Below are 23,112 nucleotides of genomic sequence, written 5' to 3' on the forward strand. Positions count from 1 at the left end.
ACAATACGAGTCAAATTCATAGAATGTAGAAATTAAATAAATAAATTAAGATGTCATAAATTAAATTGAAATTTACGTGCAAATCGCAAATTGAGACCAATTCCTTCTCACCGTTGCTTTCTCTCACCACGTCAGCCAATCTCTGGTCCCCTCTACTCTGCATCCAACCCCACGTTAACACCAGTCACGAGATCACCATCCACCGTCAATTTCATCAATACAACATAACGAAAGAGAAACCAACGATCCCCTTAATGCTCCAAAATCAATACCATGTGGCTAACATACAGAGTATCATAATCAACGTATGGCCCAGATACTACACTCTTCTCCGCCGTTATCAGTACCACTACAACTATATATTATTTCGTTCCCTAATTCTTACAGCATTACATTAATTTATTATTTATAATACGAAAGATTAACTGTTTTGGTTGCACAGATTCAAAGAGAGAATGATTGCTGGATGAATAATTGCTAGTATATTTAAATTTACGTGATAGTGTAGTTGTTGTGAGGAAGAATTATTGGAAGGAATAGGAAGGCACATACTAATAGGAATGGAGATGTCGCTGCAACTGCAAGTGCACTGCAAAACGACGGCGTTTGGCGATAGAAGAAGCTTTTTTCAGCTGAAGAAGACGACGCCATTTGGTGCTCCGGCCTTCTTTTTCTTCTCTCCTCACGGAGCATCAACTGTCAGTCACTCCTTATTCCCGCGATATATATATTATTTGTTTGGTTTCTGAAGTCATTCCAATTTCATGCTTTCTTAATGCTAATTTAATTTAATCATTACGAACGGTGGTTTGTTAGATCTCGATTTCATGCATTTGCTAAATATCTCCGAATCACACTTTATTTGTTTCGGTGTTCACAGTGGAGACGTGAATTCAAGGCTGGTTGTGTTTCTTCTTGCATTAACGCTAGTTCTTCAGGTTTGTTCTTTTGCTTCGTCATACTTATATAGTGATGATGTCCCAAACTACCCGTTTTCGTTTCTGTAATTGGCCTTTGTCTTTTGTTAGATTTTCCGCGTAGGAGACAGAAGAGAGCGTCCCCTGCAAGGCCTAAGGGTGGGCCTGGTTCAAAGGGTTTCACACCTAAATCACCAATTGAAACAAGCAATCGGAAGAGGGATAAAAAAAGTACTGGAATCAAGGGTGATTCTTTGACCCCAACAGTTAGTGAGGTGTCAGGGGATGATAAGAAAACCCTTGATGTTAACATTGATGCCGAGGAAGACGGCGCCGTTGGAGAACATGCAGAAGTTTCTGCAATTGATGAGGGGAATGTTGTAGACACTTCCATTGGGGATGTTGCGAATGGAAAAGATAAAGAGGCAAAGCCACTAGACTATGAAGAAATTGATGTTGATGATGAAGTAAACGAAGAAGCTTCACATCTTTTCAAGTTAGGGTTGGAAGCAAATTATCGTAAACAAGAAATAGAGACGATTGCAGAGGATAACATTTCACGGGGGAACAAGCTGTTTGTATATCCTGCCGTAGTTAAGCCCAATCAAGATATAGAACTGTTCCTTAACAGGAGTCTTTCAATTTTAAGTAATGAGCCAGATGTTCTGATTATGGGTGCATTTAATGATTGGAAGTGGAAGTCTTTTACTTTAAGGTTAAATAAAACACATATTAATGGTGATTGGTGGTCTTGCCAGGTGCATGTTCCAATGGAAGCTTATAAGATAGACTTTGTGTTCTTCAATGGGCAAAGTGTGTATGACAATAATGACAAAAATGATTACTCGATACCTGTTGAAGGTGGAATGAATGCAAATGCATTTGAAGATTTCTTACTTGACGAGAAACGAAAAGAATCAGAAAGGCTGGCAAAGGAACAGGCTGAAAGGGAAAGACAGGAAGAAGAGCAGAGGCGAATTGAAGCAGAGAGAATTGCTCAAGAAGAGGACAGGTCACTGGCTAGGGGGGAGATCGCGAAAAGGAGAGAAGTGTTGCAGCAATTGATGCAAAAGGCTGCGAAATCCGTCGACTCAGTTTGGTATGTGGAACCTAATGAATTTGAAGGCAAGGACTCGGTCAGATTATGTTATAACAGAAGCTCTGGACCTCTTACACATTCAAATGAAGTATGGATTCATGGCGGGTATAATGATTGGAAGGATGGATTGTCAATTGCTGAAAGGCTTCTCAAATCAGGTTCAGAAGATGGTGATTGGTGGTATGCTGATGGTATGCTGACTTACATCTTCTATTCCTTATCTTCTGTTCTTTTATATCTTGTTCATTGAAATTAATTTTTTAATGGGTACAGAAAGTGTAGGAAGTTAGGAACAACCGCTATGTGAGATCTGTTTATCTTAGAAACAGATCTGTAGACGTAATTGAAGTTAAAAAAACTATATAAATGTGTTGTAATGTAATGCTATATTTTATGGTTCTGTTGATACATGATTGTGTTTGCAGAGTTTGGGGTTAGGAGATTTATGTAGTTATCCTCCATCTTATTCAAAATTTGAATTTTAAAAATTGTATTAGCATTTCTAACTCATTATTTTGGTTTCTATTGTCAGCATTCTTGCTGACAAAGAGAGATACAAATTTCTTTTGTGAGGTGTCAAAATGTGATACTTTTGGAAGTGGCTTAGAATAAGTTATCAATGTTCAAAGCAGGTCAGGTCAATTACTTGTTAAGGCCATAAGAAAAGATAAACAGCTATTTCAATGATATCCTTAATATTAAAAATGGGAATCTTGAGCTTTTCCTTAGAATTATCTTGATGTTAAAGCAACTTCTTTAGTTCTCTCTCATTTGATGCAGTTGTTGTGCCTGATGAAGCCGTTGTCCTGGATTGGGTCTTTGCTAATGGTCCTCCTGGCAAAGCAAATGTGTATGATAACAATCGCCGTCAAGACTTCCATGCTAGTGTCACAAAGTTCACACCTGATGAAGAGTATTGGGCTGGGGAAGAGCAGTTGGTATACCAAAAACTCCAGCAGGAAAGGAGGCTAAGGGAGGAAGCTATACGTGCCAAGGTTAGTCTTTACATGAAATGACTTCCAGATTACCATAATGAGGCTCTAGCTAACATACCATGTTGGCATAAATAAAATATTTAGGCTGTCTGTTTCTGCTTATGTTCTTTTCTATTTGAAACTATGGAAAAATTAGTGGGGAATATATGATTGTAATGTGGTATCTCATGTACAGTATATGAAATTCACCATGTTGGTTTTGGTAAGGCTGATACTTTGAATTCTTAAGCTGTGATGGCTGTGCTATGCTAGATTGATCCTTAATGCACTGTTTATCTGAAATATTAGATGTCACGGACAAGAATTCTAGTTTCCAGGTTGTTTGGAGATCCCTGGAATTGAATTTTATAAAGAATTTGAATTCAATTCCCTGGCCTGTAATTAAAATGCAAAGAGAATTCAATTATGTAAAAACGTTCAAAAGTAAATTAGACCAAGATAGGTCTAATTTGTTTCAGTAAGACTTACAATTTAAATTAATATATCCAAAACACCCTTAAACTTTATCTAGTATGTTGCCTCTTTTATTCATGAAGGACGAGATATTCAAAATAAAGAATTCAATTAATTTCATATACAGTCCAAACAATATGGAATTGAATTTAATTATGTAATTTACCGGTGTATTTCAAATATAAGAACTCATTCATAATACAATTGAATTCGGTTTTTAATAGAATTGAATTTGATGACATCTGTTCAAGCTGGTAATCTTAGTTATTGGACTTTTTCTTGTTGCAGGCTGAAAAAACAGCTCTCATGAAAGCTGAAACTAAGGAAAGAACTTTGAAAAGATTTTTGCTTTCTCAAAAGCATATTGTCTTTACTGAGCCTCTTGATGTTCAAGCAGGGAGCACAGTGACAGTATTTTATAACCCCTCTAACACAAATCTGAATGGAAAACCAGAGGTTTGGTTTAGAGGCTCATTTAATCGTTGGACCCATCGAAATGGTCCATTGCCACCTCAGAGAATGTTGCCTGCAGAGAATACTACTCATGTCAAAGCCTCTGGTGAGTCTGTTCCTACTTTACATTTGACACATAATTTGAACCTATTAAACTGTCACGTATTAGTATTGGGGATTTTAATGTTTCTTTAGTTGCTTGGTCGTTTTTTATTATCTCCTGCTAGAATTAGCTGGTACAATTGTGGTTAGCAGATTCCTGGTCTTTCTATTTAATGGATTGTGTTCGTAAGGTGTTTTCCAAGCTGTAGTCTAGCCATTGATCTACATGCTGAGTGTTTTCTTGTGAAAGGTTATGAAGAAAGCTCTAGGGCATTTGTGAAATGCATGAGTTACTATCTATTGTCAGAATGGTTGTCCATGAACCTTGTATCATATTACAATAGCATATTAAGATGGACAATTTCATAATATTTTTACGGGTTTAGGTCCATGACTTAAAGGAAATAATGTATTTTTTTTAAAATAAAAAAATGGAAATAATGTATGTGTCTGCCTTACCCTTATTGCTGAATAAGTTCTATGATGCTTTTTCAGTTAGGGTTCCACAAGATGCATACATGATGGACTTTGTATTTTCTGAGAGAGAAGATGGTGGAATTTTTGACAATAAATTTGGAATGGATTATCATGTACCTGTTTTTGGAGGTATTGCGAAGGAACCACCTATGCATATCATCCATATTGCTGTTGAGATGGCTCCAATTGCAAAGGTAAGTTAGCTTGTTCATGTTATGTCTATCTTATCATTCTATTGTCAATTTTTTTTTTTTGGAATTTACAAGGAAGAAACCTTACCATTTATCCTGTGTGCGAAGCAGAAAATATTTTTGTCATAGAGAATTATGCTCTGAGCTCTTTATTAAAGAAATCTTCACACCAGTTGCAGATTGTTTTTACTGTCTGCATGCCTGTCTATGACAAAGGGGAATTTCAAATGTTGTGTGATTGAAAAATTCTCACTTTTGTTGAGTTAGCATCTGGAAAGTTTTAGACTTTTAGGTGTCAATATATATACATATATATACATATGTGTGTGTGTGTATATATATATATATATATATAAATTTTTTTTTGGGGGGGGGGGGGGGGGGGGAGGGATGATTTGAACATCTAATTTTGATGGTCTGTATCTTTTGCAGGTTGGAGGCCTTGGTGATGTTGTCACTAGTCTGTCCAGGGCAGTTCAGGATTTAAATCACAATGTCGACATTGTTCTTCCAAAGTATGATTGTTTGAACCTGAGCAATGTAAGCCTTTTTCTATTGCCTTGACACTTGTTACATCTTAAAACTCCACATTAGATATTTAAATTCTCATGAGTTTTCTGGTCTGTTCTTTTCAAAGAGTGATATAGCTTAAATGAAATTAATTGATAATCGGCGGGGGTGGGGGGAGGGGAAGACAAATTTTATGAGTTGAGCATGCCTTGCGGTTGACCTTCAAGCATCTCTTTTAGTGGTTCTGTTCAAAGTTATAGATGGCTAGAGATTTCTCCATATTGGATTGAAATCTATATAGTGTAAGTGTGTTCATGTTATTTTTATTCCTGTAATAGCTGTAACTTGTTTCTTTTGATTCAGGTAAAAGACTTTAATTTTCACAAAACCTATTTTTGGAATGGGACTGAAATAAAAGTCTGGCATGGAAAAGTGGAAGGCCTTTCTGTCTACTTTCTCGAGCCTCAAAATGGGTAAGTGTTTTAGTTCTCCAGCCTTGAAATTCTTACTTTTTGTGGTTTATTGGTTCAACTCATGAGTAGTTTATTCATACAAACATTGAAATTCTAAAGAGCTAGCACCTTCGATGATTTTAATCAGAGCAAAGTAAACTATATTGAATTCTTATCTGCCCTGAAGATGTGGAACTGAAATTACTTTGCAATTTATTAACAATCAATGGTGTGTAACCTTTGTATTTACTTTTAAATCCAGTGATGGATGAATTTTTATGCTAGAGTAATGCTTGCTTTGAGGCTTGATATGACATGCAAAGATAAGCTGCACTTACTATATTTTGTAGTTTAACTTGATATTTATTTATTAATAAATTTCCTTGATAACAACCTAAGGTTTGGATTCCATTAGAGATCATTTGATTGCATGTAAATAATGTAATCTTCCTGTTGGATGTCCATTCCTTTGATAGGGTTGGCACCATCTTTTTAGAAAATTGGTAGGGTGATGGTGATCAAACCATGCTTATGAGAAATTCGCTTGGTACACTTTCAACAAACTTAGGGAGATCTAAGCTACTTAATACCAAAAATGGGGACTAAATACTTTCACGTATTAGAAGATTCTGCTATTTAGGTGCGTCTCATTATGGAGTAATTTTTACAGAAGTACTCTTGCAGACATTAAGCAGTACAATAGAAGGTTGAATGATAGTTTTTGGGGAGCACCAACCATGGCCAATGAGATAATCTCTATCACCGCTTCAAAATCAGTTGAATGCAGGAAGATATTTTCTTCATGTGAAAACATATTAAATCACAAGGAAACATGAAAAAACTGAAAAAAAAAATCCAATGTGGCATTATCACTTGTGAAAACCTCAGAAGTCTATATTGATAATTGGTTTTAAGATTGTATCTGCAATGTTTATGCCTTTATAAACACATCCAGTAAGTATATCTTTTTGAAGCATTTGTTACCTTCATGATCGTTGTTTTTAAGATGATCATTAACAAGATTATATATTCTTTTCTGCAGATTCTTCAATACTGGCTGTGTATATGGTTGTCAGAATGATGCTGAAAGATTTGGTTTTTTTTGTCATGCTGCTCTTGAATTTCTACTTCAAAATGGATTTCAGCCTGTAAGATATATCATTTTAGTGACTCAACTGTATTATAGATAACTTCCATGACACGTTTCTTCTTGTCATAAGAGTGGGACTTAAAGTGCGCATTTTATTGATACTGACTACTGACTCAACATTCTCTCTCATTCCACTAAAGCCAAAAATTAAAGTGCGGGAAATTATTATCTGGTTCATTAGCAGCCCTGCAGAGAGATAGTAGCTGAAAAGTAGATTTATTTGCATTTATTTGTGTAATTGAAACCAAAAGCTTCCTATACATAAAATAAATACAATGAAAGAATATGTATTATATGAGCAACAACTGCTTTACCAAATATCAATCCTTTGTTTGTCATTTTTTTGGCAGAAGACTACACTAATTTAATTAATAGTTTGTTTCCTACTTTGTATTTAATTGTCTCTTGACAATGGGCAGGATATAATCCACTGTCACGATTGGTCAAGTGCACCAGTTGCATGGCTATCTAAAGAACAGTATACACATTATGGTCTAAGTAAAGCAAAGGTTGTCTTTACAATTCATAACCTTGAATTTGGAGCCCAACTCATTGGAAAAGCTATGGCTTATGCTGACAAGGCTACAACTGTAAGTACTTGTTTGCTAACTTTCATGTTGCACTATTATTCAGCTTTAATATTTCCTTTATTCATTCTGAATTTCATATTTCTTCTCTCAATATGTTAGAGGAATTTGCAAGCATATAGTAGTGATTTCCCCCCTCTACCCCTGTAATGTTTAGATATTTAAAGCTCAATTTAATGGAAAGGGGAAAAAAATTCGATTTAATGGAAAGGGAAAAAAAAATAAGTTGGTTAGGAAAATATTGTGGACATATATCATCTCATCTAGCTAGAATTTGTTGTATCTCACACTTACAAATCTATGCTATGAAACGAAAATCTTTTCCACCTCATAATATACCTTCAATATAAATCTTGCCAACAGATGCACATTTGAATGTTAACACTAAAGAACCAGTAGTATTGGAAGGTAGGATAAGCTTGATTATTATTTTCCATCTTTTTGGTAATCTGATATTCTTAATGAACATATTGGCAGGTATCCCCCACTTACTCTAGGGAGGTTGCTGGAAATCCTGCAGTTGCTCCACATCTTCACAAGTTCCATGGTATAATAAATGGAATTGACCCAGATATATGGGACCCATATAATGATGATTTCATTCCTGTAAGTAAAAAACAGAGTTTCTTGTCTGTTTTTGTTTTATTTTATTTATGTCAAGTTTAAATCCAAACCCCAAAACTTTCTCCTTGATGTTTTGAAAGATTGTATAGATGTATAGATACTCAAATCTGTATACATATGCAACATAGGTGCTGAATAACCATCTGTTCTTCCTGTCTTTTTGTTTGTCTTAGATTAGATTGATGACTCCTATCTTATATTAGTTATTATCCGTGTCCCGAAAACAATGCAAACGGTCGTCATCTTATGTAACTCAAATGGACTGATGAAATAGTGTGTGCTGTTGAGTTCGGTAACAACCGCAATTAGTTGATAGCAATAACGTTAGTGTACCCCTTGTACCTGACCTGTACTAATTTTCTAGTTGGTTGTTTAATTAATTTTATGAGGATATTTACAGTTTCAATTATCTAGTTTTGAATAGTTCCAGTTCCAATATAACTTTTTTGCAGGTACCATATACATCAGAAAATGTTGTTGAAGGCAAAAGAGCTGCTAAAGAAGCCTTGCAACAAAGGCTTGGCTTGAAAAGAGGTGATCTTCCTTTAGTGGGAGTTATTTCCCGGTTAACTCATCAGAAAGGAATCCATCTCATCAAGCATGCCATGTGGCGCACCCTAGAACGTGGTGGACAGGTTGTCTCCTTTTTCTGTTTTATATCAACAGGCAACTATCATGTACACATGATGTCTGCATGATGGCAGAATGTTGACTTGCAACAATATTATTTTTGCTAGAATATAGTCAAGCTTTAAGATCAAGTAGTTCTTTGATAATTGACAAGGTATTAGTCGAAGCTTCTTTGACTAGGTTGTGTTAGGTTCATTCCTCATCATCCTATCACATATATAAGAAGCCAGTTTCGGGTTGTCTCGTAAGAGATCCAGATTTTAAACAGTTTAGGTTAGAGATGCTAACTGTAGATGATGAGTGGTATCTTCCCCTCAGACATCTTTCTGCATTGGGTATGTGATTATTTTGTTGTGATATTGATTATAACTTATAAGCCAAATGGGGGTAAGTCTTGCGGCAGTGGTTAACCTGGTAACTTAGAAGCTGTGGGTTTATTTCCCAGAACAGGCTCTTTGATTGTGGGGATAAAGTTGCATATATTTATCCTCTTTAAGAGTTAAGAGTTAAGGCTTAAGGCCTGACGAGATGAGAATCTACTAGGCCATCCTTGTTATTGATTATAATCAAAGGATTGATTTGAAAGCAAGGAATACTAATGTTTATTTAGCTTTCTACTTCAATGCTTTACCATGGGATATGGAAAATTTTTTTATTTTGCTTTCTACTTCAAATGCTTTACCATGGGTTGTGAAAATAATTGAATGCAGGTTGTATTACTTGGTTCAGCTCCAGATCCTCGTATTCAACGCGAATTTGAGGATTTAGCCAGTCAATTGCAATCCGCTCATCATGACCATGCTAGATTCTGTCTTTCTTACAATGAGCCTCTGTCACACTTGGTAATTGAAAATCTTCTATAACATTTTACCTTGTTTTTATGTACGGCCTAATGGGGGCATTGATGCTCATTTGAACATTTTTGTTCTAGATATATGCTGGTGCAGATTTCATTCTAGTTCCTTCAATTTTTGAGCCATGTGGTCTTACTCAGCTCACAGCAATGAGATATGGCTCAATACCTGTAGTACGAAAAACTGGAGGTTTGTTCGTGTTTTATTATTATTATTCAGCTAAATAATAATTTTTCTTGTTGGCGTACCATCATTTTATATAACTTATGTGTGGTTGGTTTACGAGGTCCATATATCTTAACATGTGATATACAGTTTCATTTTTTCCTTGGTAATGCATCTGATAGTCTAGTTTTGCTTCTTTCAAGCAGTGATGTCCATCATATGAACAAATAGAAATGAATCTGTAGTCAGCTTTCATGTTCTTTCCACTATGGTTTGGTACAGTTACACATCTGAATATAATTTTGCAGGACTTTACGATACTGTATTTGACGTTGATCATGACAAGGATAGAGCAGAGGCACAGGGTCATGAACCAAATGGGTTTAGTTTTGATGGAGCTGATGTTGGAGGTGTTGATTATGCTCTTAATAGGTGAGTTATATGCTGTACTGTGTGACCTGGCATCTGTATTCCAACTTGAGAAAACCAAATTTTTCAACAGTACAACTCCAATAGTTGACATTTCATTGTCAGAATTTTCAGAAGTAAAATCATCGCCATCATAATCCGTGATGGATTCTAAATTCTTTCAGGGCAAAACACTTGTAGGGACAAGGTCCTTATGTTATGCATGTCAAGCTCAATTATACACTTTCCTTGTTACATGCGTACAATTCATTCTTACTAAGAAATGGAATTTCCTTTTTTCTAATTACATTATTCGCGCAAACACACAGACCTGCTTTCTAGTCCTATATTTTTTTGTGGTTGCAATATAAATTTTACAATGGATTATTTCAGGGCAATATCAGCTTGGTATGAGGCTCGTGATTGGTTTAACAGTTTATGCAAGGCAGTGATGGAGCAAGACTGGTCGTGGAACCGACCTGCTCTTGACTATCTGGAGCTTTATCATTCCGCATGCAAGTTAGTAGACGGAAAGGGAGGTGCAAATTAAGTTTCTTCCGTTTGTACAGGTTTCTAGTAAGTGGCAGTAGATAAATTGATTGCATATGGTGAATCCCACTCGAAAATAATTAAGAGGTGACGTGCTTTTACGGATGAGCTTCAAATGGTTCATTTTTATTAGCTTGCAATAAAATAAGTTTTCTTCTACACAATTGGGTACTTATAAGTGACTATGCCTTTAGACAAATTAGATTATTGAACCCCTGAATTGTGATGTAATAGTTTTACAGGTATAAGGTGTTCAAATTTTGCTTGAGCTTAAATAATGTCTATTGGCATTTGGCAACGAATAATGTTGTGTAGAGTAAAAAATTTTGACCGATGCTTGCCATTCGACACTTGATCTGGAAGATCGAGCTATGCCTATACATTGTTAGAATGAGAGACTCCTATAAGTTGTGTAGTCTGTAGTGATTGCAATTATTTGGAGAATAAGACAATTATTCAGATGTTAACATTGAAATTGGGAAATTGCATGAATTCTTGTTGTTGCTGAATGTTAATTTGGAAGCTTTGTGATTCTCCTTTTTTTGGATTTGTAATGCAATTGTGACCCGTAACAAATTGTAACTATAAAATGGATTGCCTGAAGTCCAGCATGGATTCTCGATGTATGTTGAAAAGTTTAAGGGGTTTCTATTATAAACAAATAAAATTTTATATTTACACTTATATACATTTTTGAAATTATTTATATTTTTACACTATTATCAACTTATTGCCATTGCAAATAAAATAGGTATATATAATAAAGGAGATATATGTATGTCTATATCGTTTGCACTTTGCAATGACAACTAAATAAGTAATAGAGTGTAGAAATATGAAAATTTTAAAAATATGTATGTAAATATAAATTTTAATCTCTTTTTTTTAATCCAAGTTTAAGTGAATACCAAAAAATGGCTGTAATTAAAATAGTTGACACTTAGGATCTGTCTCAAGAAAGAAAAATTACCTGTGTAACCTATGATTGATTGTTATAAAATATAGTAAAAATACTCTTGTACTACGTGTACAGAAATTAAATCCATGTTAAAGAAGTCACCCAAAAAAAATTCATGTTAAAGAATATTGGATGCTAAATTATAATAATATTTAGAATTTAGTTAATATATGTTTTAAAGATATACGTTAAAGTTATTCTTTAAGAAAATATTTATAAAAATATATAGAATTTAAGTTTTTAATATATTTATTATGCATATATCAAAATAAAAACTTTACACACTTTTATCAATATTAATTTTGGTACATGAGGACACATATTAACTAAATTTTAATATTTATTATCTAATATTTGGGTGTCCGAAGCACAAACATGAATGATGCAACAACTGGGTTATAAGTTATAACCAACTCAGTTCTAAACTTTTATTTGCAATAGTTTTTAAAGGGAAATATAGGACGAAATAGGTATAAAAATTTTGATAGGCAGTGAATACAAATTAAATTTTTATTTAAATCTACATTATTATTTATTATAATAATTTGACGATGATGCTAGTAATATTGCGTCCTTAGCAAATTACAATTTTATTTATTTATTTTGTATCTAAGGTGAAAATTAACATGTAATTGTATAAGATGGATCACTAGTTAAGTTCATAGAAATTACTTAGGATTAATTGTTAAATTGATTCTTAAAAAGATTATTTATTCTTTAAATTAATCTTTAAAAAAATTTATCAATTAAATTGATTTTTTTTAAAATTATAAATTAATTATTTTTGTTATTCGATCACTCACTTAACAATTTTGTTAATAATTAATGATATGAAACGTTCACATCATACATGACACCTAGGTTATACTAGGAATAAGGTTTATTTAATAAAAAAATAAACTATTGATAGATTTTTATGAAAACATTTGTTCAGCTCTAATTAAACACATTAGGTGTCACTGTTAGTTAATGATTTATAATATCAATGAATCGTTCATACTATTAACTTAGTAACATAAAGATAAAAATGATTAATTTATAATGTTTAAGAACTAATCTAATTGATAAAATTTTTAAAAAAAATTTTAGATAATAACTTATTTTTTAAAAACTAATTTAACTATTATTTTAAATTACTTAATTAATTAAGATTATAAAAAATAATTATTATTGTATTTAAAAAAATTAATAAATTAATAATAAACTTAGTTCAATTTAAATTTTTTCTTCCTAACTCAAGAAGAGTATTGATATTGATCCAGTGAGTACTAACATTGTACTTTCACCGAGAGTCATGACATTCAATTTGTTGGAATGAAATTTTTATGTTCGTTGAACAACTGTAATTCTAACCTTTTTAGACACAAGTTAATTATCTATCTGCTTTACTCCGATCGGGTCATTTCAAATTCACCAGTGCTTATTTTATCTAATATGTATTGGCCGCTTTTATCTGACTGGGTCGTTTAAGATTCCCTTGTGCTTCAAGCCTTCAATTCAAGTGAAAAAATTTCACCTTTTAGAGCATAAACTCTGGATATTAGAGATTGACTTATGCAATTCACCTACTGTACTCATGCTAGGTTAGTTGTGTGACACATGCCTTCCTAATTTGTCTCACAAAGCTCCTCCACTAGCAAATGAATATGCTCGGATATTTGAGTTTGGCAATATTAATTAGTTTTGACTTTTGAATGAGAACATTGCCATGTTAAATATACAATTGAATTTGAAAAGAAGTTTTTGGGTGGGAAAAAATAAAAAAATAAAGATGCATTTTATTCGTTGATTTGTTCAAAGGAAAAGTACTACCAACCTGGAAGTCTTATAACATTGGTTTCACCTTTTTATTATGTATCTATCTTTTTTTGTCAGTATTATATTTTGATATTATAATATAAGGAGAAAAAATAGAACATGTATTAGAAAAACATTAATATCAGTACTTCCTCTTCTTTAGATAATTTTAAATTGAACAAAGTTCAATATCAATCTAATTTTTTTTCCAAATATAATGATAGAAAATGAGTCACTTTATTTTCTCAAAACAACTCAAGTAGTCTGTTACCAAATTTTGTGACTCACTCTTATTCTTCATTTCCAAATCAAATTTTTGTAAGAGCAACATCCACCTAATTAATTTAGGTTTTGATTTTTTGATAGATACTTTAGAATATATCACTATTTTGGAGCTTAACAAATATAGTCTAAATTTGTCAAGAGCAAAAACAATAGGTAAAAGCTCTTTTTTCTTAGTAGTATAGTTGAATTGAGTCACGTCTAAAAGTTTTGGAAGCATAAGTTATGGAATAAGAGATGCTACCATCATCCATGATAAAATTTGAGGCATCACACATGATCTTAGAAGAAAGATTCCAATCCGAACTACTTGGAGCAGTGGTGAGTGCTTTCTTAATCTTGTTGAATGCTTTCTTACAATCCTTATTAAATTCAAATTCCACATTTTTTTTTGAACAATTTTGAAGGTGGTAGAACAATCTTGCTAAAGTCCTTAATGAACTTCCTATAAAAACGTATGTAATCAAGAAAAGAGAAAATTTACACGTATGTAATCAAGAAAAGAGAAAATTTCCACACCGTAGCAGAGTAAGACAAGCAAAAAATCACTTCAATCTTAGTCGGATTAACGAAAATTCCGCCACTAGATAAAAGATGAGAAGATTTTCCAAGGTTTGTTTGGTTATTTCTTCTCTTAATCGGATCTCTAATTTCCACAAGTTAGAACAAGTGTTTATGCCTTCTTATGTTTGCAAGGTCTTGAATGAATATGATACTTTCCTTGTTGTAGGATTAAGAGAAGGATAATTAATAAATCATTACTCGTATATTACCAAGTTTATGTTTTCTTTTGTTATATTAATACTAAGCATAAATTTTGTCACAGGCTCTGAATTTTGATTATGCCTGGAAGCAAAGGTATTCCAGATTGGAGAATCAATTATCTTTTCCAAAAGAAGAAACCGTGAGCTTAATCACATCTTGCACAGATTTGGAGCTCATACTTCATTGGTTCACAGTTGAAAGATAAATACACCTTACCTTGCATTTGACAAAGCGGAATCCACCCTTTGTTCATGAGTTGGAGCTGAAGAACTGTGGAATTCATTTGGTCTTCGAAGGTAATGATGACTATGAAGGAGATGAAGAATCGCTAGATGAATGCCAATATTCGGTGTCACAAAAATTAGCCAACTTCTTCAGTTGTCGGCTTCCTTATTAGTCCACTCATACCATAGATGCAAGTGTCCATTAATAAAAAAGGACACACAAAATAAAAAGGTTATCTTGTGGAAGTGATTATCATTAAGGCAAATGCAGCAAAGACTATCACGAATTAAACATCTATAGTAAAATGTATATAGTTCTTGAAAGTGGAAATTGGTAATAACATCGATATTTTGATTAAAGGACTCTTTTTTGTGACAATCAATGTATGTAATGTTTCATGCCAAAGTGATGCATCCTTATGTAAACTAGTCATGCATCCCCTCCCACAAATAGCATGCATAGACAAGATATGAACAGAGAAAAAAGGCCATATAGCCACAACTCTCCACTTGAAAAACTCAGTTCAGGATACTTCTTGGACAGAGAAGCGCTGACATCCTGGCAAAGGTACAAGTAAATAATCTAAGCATGAAATTACGGGTTTACCGTAAAGGTGATACTAGTCAAACACTTAAGGCAATGGGAACAAGCAAATGGTGTGTGTTTCTACACTAGACAGTGCTACTAAAATTCTATTACTTTATTTCCTGAAAGTTGAGTTGTTATCAGAAATAATGAGGGAGATAATATGCCACCTTGTCAAATAGTCCAACAATGATCACAGGCAGTGCTGTGAAGATGACATTATATGATGAGTGAAACCAATCGCCATAGAATCTCTGGCCAGAAAACCCAGCTTGAAATGTAAACCAAAATTGGGTTAGAGTGAATGTGAGATTCTTGTAAAAGAAGTGTGTCACCACGTGAAACAACCAAATTCAAGGGTGTTACAAACACTGAAACAGGAGAAAAAAGTCACATAAACAACTGTATAATTAGTAAAAATGTAACGCCTTGCATATTCGAAGATATGACCACCGGCCATGAACAAGAAGCAAGTCGGCAAGATATCGAAACTGGGCAATAGCAAAATCACTGGCCATCACAGCTTGCATCCCCTCCAAGCCACTTATGCCAACACCAAGGTGAACAGCTTGAATCATGCTAACATCATTGGCCCCATCACCAATACTAAGTGTTATTTTCTGAGCAACTTTCTTGACCAAACTAGTGACCTGTAAAGCACCATAATTGAAATCCAAACACCACCAATCCTACTGAGGCAAGTTACCCCAACCAGTTCCTACTAACTAGACCCAAAATTGACTATCATGCTAAACAAAAGCTCTCAGCATAACGAAAATAAGGATTGCAAAATGACTTTAATTGCCTTCAGGCATAAGTTTACCTTAGTTTATTTTTAATATATTATAAATAGAAGCAGAATACTAGAAAAAAAATAAAAAATAAAAACTTGCAGTAACATTCACATAATAGTTGGTGATGAAATTTGTCCAAGTAACATCTTTCATGTGACAAAAGCTTTAGCATGATGCAGCAAGAGATTGGTTCAAGTTTAGGGTTTCTCCATCTTATGAGGCATAATACTAACTGGTGCTAACCTCGTTTGATACATATGCTACCTCTCTATTTGTAAATATATCTCATATCTTATTTAAATTATAGCACACTGTATTCTTGTATTTTATAGAATGTCACACTAAACATTACATTGGCCTCTTCTTTGGGATGATCAATATAGGCATGAGCAATCAACGCATGTTGAGTGTAATGTTTCTTAACAAGGGAGGTTAATGTAATTTACCTAGGTATGATCAAGCAAGCATCAATCAATAGCAATAACAAAAGGTTAAATTTGACTCTACTTCTAAAAGGTTTTGGAAAAGGTCATTATTTCTAAAGTGTGACCAATTTATTGCAAATATAACTACTAGCTTTTCTCTGCAAGCTCTTAACATTATAATCCTCAGAAAATATACTATTATATCCTTCTATGTCACATAGTTGTCCCAAACTTCGTAAGTGTTCTTCAAACATGTAAATTTCTCTACATTCAGAAGCATCCCCAGCTCCAAATCTGTAGATTTTCTTATTAACCTCAACGGTGCTATACCCAGGAACTTTCTTTAGTCCCATTCCTTCCATCTTTGTTCTCACCGCTCTGGATTCTTGGAGGTATCCTCCTTCGGCATATATATTAGATAACAACGTATAGTACCCTGTATCATCTGTGCTTATTTCTTGAAGGTCTTTGTTGATTTGTCGAATCAGGTCTTTCCTACCGTGAATTCGGCATCCGTTAAGTAGAGCTCCCCATATGCTAGAATCTATAGGGAAGAGCATTGATTTAATTATTTTGTGCGCTCCATCAAGATCGCCAGCGCGGCTTAGGAGGTCGACTATAGAGGCAAAATGTTCTATGTTAGGCTCTATGCCATAATCCCTCATCGAGTTGAAATAGAATTTTCCAGCCTCCATTGATCCAGCATGCCTGCATGCAGATAAGATATTCATGAAGGTTACTTCATTTGGTCTGATGCCTGACTCTAACATTTTTGTGAAGAGTGAACCAGCCGCAATCATTTGACCGTGTACACCATAAGCAGCAATCATGGCACTCCATGTCACCACGCTTTTCTCTGGCATGATATCGAAAACTCGTTTGGCTGTTTGAAGGTCTCCAGATTTGGCATACATATCAACCAAGGCTGTATTAATATAAAGGTCACTCTGTACACCAAATACAATGATCTTATGATGAATCCATTTTCCCTCCTCAAGATAGCCCAAATTGGAACAAGCTTGAATTGCACATAACAAGGTTACTTCATCAATTTTCAGACAATTGAAGTACATCTGATCAAATAGTTTGAGTGCTGCTACCGAAAGCCCATTCTGAGAAAGCCCAGAAATCATGCAGTTCCATGTCACAATGCTTTTTTCTGTAATCTTGTCAAAAACCAGGTATGCCAAGTCTGCAAAGCCGCATTTTAAATACATGTCTATCAAGGAGTTCTGAACAAATTCATCTATGAAGCCTCTTTTCATGGCATGGTTGTGTATCTGCTGTCCGAATTCTATCGAACCAATGCCTGCACTTGCTGAAATAGAACTTGCTAGGCTATATGAGTCCGGCATTAACCCCTTACCCAACATATTAGCAAAGAGTACCATTGCATTGTCATGTAAACCCTCCCTAGCATAAAACGATATAAGTATATTCCATGACACAATATTTTCAGTTATATAAAGAAGTTTATGACAACTACTTGGTTCCCAACATGCAGCATAAAACTCCACTAGCGGAGGACCGAGATCAAGATCTCCTAAATCCATTGCTTTTCTTAAAATAAAGCAATGAACTGACTTCCCCTCTTTCAACCGGCCTAATCTAGCACATGAATACAGAGCATTAATCATTGTCACTGCATTTGGTTCCACTTGTGACTCCTGCATCAGGATAAAACTCGCAAGTGCATCTCTAAAGCACTCATTTCGATTATAGGACGAAATCATAGAAGTCCAACAGGCAGTATTTCGATCAGCGAGGAATTCAAAGAGCCCTTCTGCTCTTCGCAAGTGACCGCATTGGCCGTACATAATGATAAGTGCATTACTCAAACTGGCATCACCAGCCATGTCACTTCTGATTGCATACCCGTGGATTGATTTCACCAGCCTCAGGCAACCAACTTTAGCACAACCTTCGGCTACACTAAGCAAAGTGATCTTGTCAGGACTAATTTGCTCGGAAACCATCCGGCGAAACATCTTCAACCCTTCACTGGGCCTTCCATTCTCAACATAACAAGAGATAACAGAACTCCACGAAACCAAGTCCCTATGAGGCATTTCATCGAACACCTTCTGAGCATCACCCAAACAGCACAATTCACCATACATACCCAACAACGAGGTTCCAATTACAGCATCTGCTTCGAGGCCGGACTTAATCACCGTACCATGGACCTTTCTTCCAGTAACCAAGTCCCCAACACCAGAGACAGCCTTCAGAACAGAAGGGTACACAAAAACGAAGCTACCCATGTGAATGTGACTATGGTAGAGTGAAACCACTTGGTGAAAAAGGTGGTTCCAGAGATAACACTTGATGAGGACACCTAGCATGAAGGAATCAGGAGATGGGTGGGTGTCAAAAACAAGCCTTGATGAATGGAGGGAACCCATTTGATAATATGACTCAATGAGCTTTGTGGAGGGAAGTGGGTCGTTGTGGAGTCCAGTTACGATAAGATGGGCATGGAGTTGGGTGAGTGATCTTAAGGTAGAACATGTCCTGAACAATGGCATGTAGAGTGTCATCTTATATTTGTGTTATTTGGTTGCTAACGTTAGAAGGTGAAGATAGAAAGAGAAACGAGAAAAGAAAGTGAAGAGGAAGAAGAGCATCATAGAAGATGAGGTGAAAGGGGCTACAAGCTAGTGAGGCTAATGTGTTGCGCGAACTAAAAAAAGCCTCCAATGGAGAGTGTGATTCGAAAACCGAAATTGCTTCCATAATATCAATCTATTCGGGAAGTTGCTTAATATCAACCTCAAACAGGGACTGAACCTGGAAAAAAAAAAAGGATATTAATAGCCTCGACTGTGATAATGATGGCGGATCACAGCTCAGGGTAAAAATCCAAACGTCCACTAAAGTTACAATTAACCATTCTAGTTGATAACACTATTATTCAGCAGCTGCAAAATTTTAAACACACATAATGCATTTTGGAATTAACCAACCAAATTAGAACTCAATACTTCCCCAAAAATGAAAAAGAAAAACTTGATCAAGAAGAACATCCACATAGACTAAATAAAGATGACTACTGAATAAAGATGAAAAAGAAATACTTGATCAAGAAGAAAAATTAGGCTAATTTTTAGTTAATTTTAGATTGCTTAGGTTAATTTTTAGTTAGTTATTAGAACTTAGATTTATTTGTCTGTTTTAGTGGATTTAGGTGGTTAAGATAGGATTAGACTAGATTATTAGACTCTGGATCACTGAAAGTGTTTGAAAAATACTTAACTGTTATTGATGGCTGTTGTTGAACTGCTCATTGTTGCTGATAGATTTGACAATGCTTGACTCTGTTGATGATTTCTGTGGATTGCTTGTTTTGCTGAATTGTTTGATGATTTTCCGTTGTTATTGTGTTGATTTAGAAATTGTCGTTAATTGATACTTAGATGTATTTATTTTGAATGTTTGACACTTATGCATGCCAGTAGGGCTGTGCAAAAAACTTTAGATTTTGGATTTTAAACCCAATCCAAACCAGACCATTAAAAAAAACTAGTATTAAATGAAAAAAGTTCAAAGTTCAAACTAAATTCAATGTTCTGAAAATTGGACCAATCATCAAACCGTTTTAGTCATTAATTTACTGATTTATTGGTCCAACTGGTCCAATCATAATTTAACCAAAAAATTCGTTTTAGAATAAAATAATAAATAAATTATATGCTGGACAGTGATAGTTCATAGTTAACTGAATATCTTGTGATGCTGCATTATTTTAGAGCCTTTGTTCTAAATTATAGATGCAACTTTTGACAAGATAGTCGTTCTTCAATATATGGATTAGTTTCAATTGCTTCAACATATGGGCTCCTAAGACATGGTTCTCGTTACTTTTAGTGCTTAATTGAGTTTATAAGTGTGCTGCAGTTGCTACTTTACATGTTCCTTTCTCATAATAACAAAAGAATATTAGAATTAAGTGCAAAAAATTGTCAATTTCCAGATTCATAACTTTGCCTACAGAGACATTTCTTTCATTTTCATTACAATAAGTACAACAGAATGAAAAACTGTATCTAATTTATCTATGAAACTACATCAAAATGATATCAGAAGCATTTGTTTACTTCTGGATTCACCAATACTTTCTGCAAGAACATTCACCCTCTTTAAATATGTGAAATCATGCTCTATCACGCACAATGATATCCCTACTATAAATTTTGGATATAATATTTAGCACAGCATGACAATCTACACATATTCTAAGGTTATTTCCAGCATTCAAAGGACAGCAAGAACAGAGTAGTCACAATCTAGGCATAATTAAGTCACAAAACAGAAACACAAAGCAGCACATCACCAGCAGCATATCACTACCCAAAAAAATCATAAACCACACAACAACAGCAGAACAGAGCAGTCAGAGCTAATCAATAATCATTAATCAGTTAATCATTCAATAAAAACATAAAACATTCAATGATTTCTGAAAAGAGCATTAAAAAAAGGAACAAGAAGCGACCACTGACTGCGGCGGACGAAGACTCAAATAAATCATCAACAAATAATCAACAAAAACCCTGAATCCCAAGTATGTAGCAGTACCAAACCTCGGCACAAACAACACAGTACAATTTTTTCTACTCATCAAGATTTTCAGAACAATTTTAACAAAACCTCAGTGCATTATAACTAGTTGTAGGAATGTATTTAGCATGAGATAGAGTAATTTCACATTGTATGTGTACAGCAACCAGTGATGAATCCCCCCCCCCCCCCCAAAAAAAAACATTCAGAAACAGAGACGCAAATTTTAACTGTGTAGTCGTCTAAACCATGGGGTGACTAAGTAATTTCTGATCATGGGTTGCCAAGTTTCTAAACTGGCATGCATTTAGAATAATTTCCTTATTTGGTTCCAAATCTAGTACCACAAATCCGCCAAAAACATTTGCATTGAATCAAGATGAGTAAAGTTGTTACCTAAATTCCAAGCTTGAAATTTAATGTTGACGGCGACAGACAACGAGGGACAGCGAGGGACGGCGGGCGAAGCACGAGTGAGCAGGAAGAGGAGTTGGAACACACCGACTCAACGAGCACGACGAAGAAGCTGGAGATTGGCGAATGAGGAGAGAGGCTGGAGCATGAATAACAGACGAAGATCGTGAGCGCGATGGACAGCAGCAGTAAGAAGAACAGCGGCGGCGGTGGAGGAGGCTAGGGTTACTTTTGAGGGAAGAGCTCTGAAGGTTTACTGAAGGTGAAGTGAAATCGTGAGAATGAGGAGAGATGGAGAGGCGGATTCGAAGTTCTCCTTTTTCCTTAAAACTGAAAACGAACGGCGTTTACTAAACCGGCCGGGTTCCGGTTCAACGATTTTTTGGCGGTTTTGGAAAGGTTTTGTTCAGAGGACCAAACCACAACTGACCGGCCGATCTAGTCTGATTTTCAAAACATTTGACTAAATTGTATCCATTTTATAGTTTAGTTTTTTAATCCAAACCATTTAGATTTAGATCTAGATCTTGATCTAAATTCAAATCCAAAATAAAAAAATCCTAATCTGAGTCCAGTTCACACTTCACACACAAAGCCTTTTGGTCTTCTCTTTTTTCTTTCTAGTTTCTTCTACCGTTGAAACCAGGATTGATACCTTCCGTTAGCGTTTATTGTCTCCGCCGCAGTCGACACTGGCGTAATAGGTTAAGGACTGAGGAGAACCTAACGCGTTCTTGTTCTTAACATACAACACGTAAAATGACGTGCTTCATGAGAACCAGTTGGATTCCGGTTCAATCTAACTAGCTGGTTTTTGGTCGGTTCATCGATTTTAGCCAATTTTAAGGACATCAATTTTTGACGTTGAGCCGAATAACATTGATATCTGGTTTGCGATTAGACCGGTCAGACCAGTCCAATTTTTAGAATTATGGTTTTTCATCATCACTGATTACTTGATTATTAGAAGTTATTGTTGAAATTTTTTTATTCTAAATTTTTATTGCTGATGTGATGAATATTATTCCTGATTACACGATTAGAACTTAGAAGTCCATTAGAGATTTTTTATTTTGTGAATTTTTAATGATAAAATATGAACAAGTTGTTAAGTGAAATTGTAAAACTTTAAATTTTATTAGTTTAGAAATCATTGAATTTGAATATTTAAAATTATATATTAAATTTTCAATAATTTTATTGTCTATTTAATTAAACCAGTTCAACTGGGTTCGACTCTGATTGGACCATTAAACCCAGTTAAACGAACGGTTCGATTTTCATAACCTTGGTTTTCACACAAACCAAGGTCTCGCGTGCACAAAAGGGCCATGCATGCACGATTTTGCTTCTAACTAGTCTCGCGCGCGCATAAAAAGTTGTGCAAGTAGCGATTCGTTACTGACCCTTTTTTTTTAAACAGAAAATAAGAAACATTCTAACATATTCTAACACATGTATATACTCTAAAACAAATTCTAACATCAAAATTAAGCAAATTAAACCTATAACCAAGCAAATAAAAATTAAAGTGGTTCAAAAAATAAAAAAATCTATGAATATAAATAGATTGAAAGATATTACTATGATGAGATGTCTTTCACCTAACATTTTTATTTATTGTTCTTAAATTGGACATCCATAAATTTCAATGCATCTCTTTGAATATATTTTTCAAGAAAAACACCTCA

The 23,112-nt window shown here is 34.6% G+C and overlaps 2 protein-coding genes across 2 annotated transcripts; one reads left to right on the top strand and one right to left on the bottom strand.

The window, feature by feature from the left end:
- The first annotated feature begins 401 nt into the window (after positions 1–401).
- On the top strand, positions 402–10,884 carry LOC130970828 (soluble starch synthase 3, chloroplastic/amyloplastic-like). The gene is made up of 16 exons (XM_057897026.1): positions 402–698; positions 881–938; positions 1,029–2,207; positions 2,797–3,011; positions 3,753–4,023; positions 4,515–4,690; positions 5,120–5,227; positions 5,561–5,670; positions 6,692–6,797; positions 7,219–7,389; positions 7,864–7,992; positions 8,463–8,645; positions 9,351–9,482; positions 9,572–9,683; positions 9,968–10,091; positions 10,461–10,884. The coding sequence occupies exons 1-16, from the start codon at positions 561–563 to the stop codon at positions 10,615–10,617; spliced, it is 3,369 nt and encodes a 1,122-aa protein (XP_057753009.1). The 5' UTR covers positions 402–560; the 3' UTR covers positions 10,618–10,884.
- Positions 10,885–16,128: 5,244 nt separating this feature from the next.
- Positions 16,129–21,702, bottom strand: LOC130933062 (putative pentatricopeptide repeat-containing protein At1g69350, mitochondrial). Its single transcript, XM_057862597.1, has 2 exons — positions 21,404–21,702; positions 16,129–19,237 (listed from the first exon to the last, which is right to left on the bottom strand). The coding sequence occupies exon 2, from the start codon at positions 18,985–18,987 to the stop codon at positions 16,561–16,563; it is 2,427 nt and encodes an 808-aa protein (XP_057718580.1). The 5' UTR covers positions 18,988–19,237; positions 21,404–21,702; the 3' UTR covers positions 16,129–16,560.
- Between the last annotated feature and the right edge of the window lie 1,410 nt (positions 21,703–23,112).

The sequence above is a fragment of the Arachis stenosperma genome, chromosome 1 (genome assembly GCF_014773155.1).
Source record: "Arachis stenosperma cultivar V10309 chromosome 1, arast.V10309.gnm1.PFL2, whole genome shotgun sequence".
NCBI classification, from domain to species: Eukaryota; Viridiplantae; Streptophyta; class Magnoliopsida; order Fabales; family Fabaceae; genus Arachis; species Arachis stenosperma.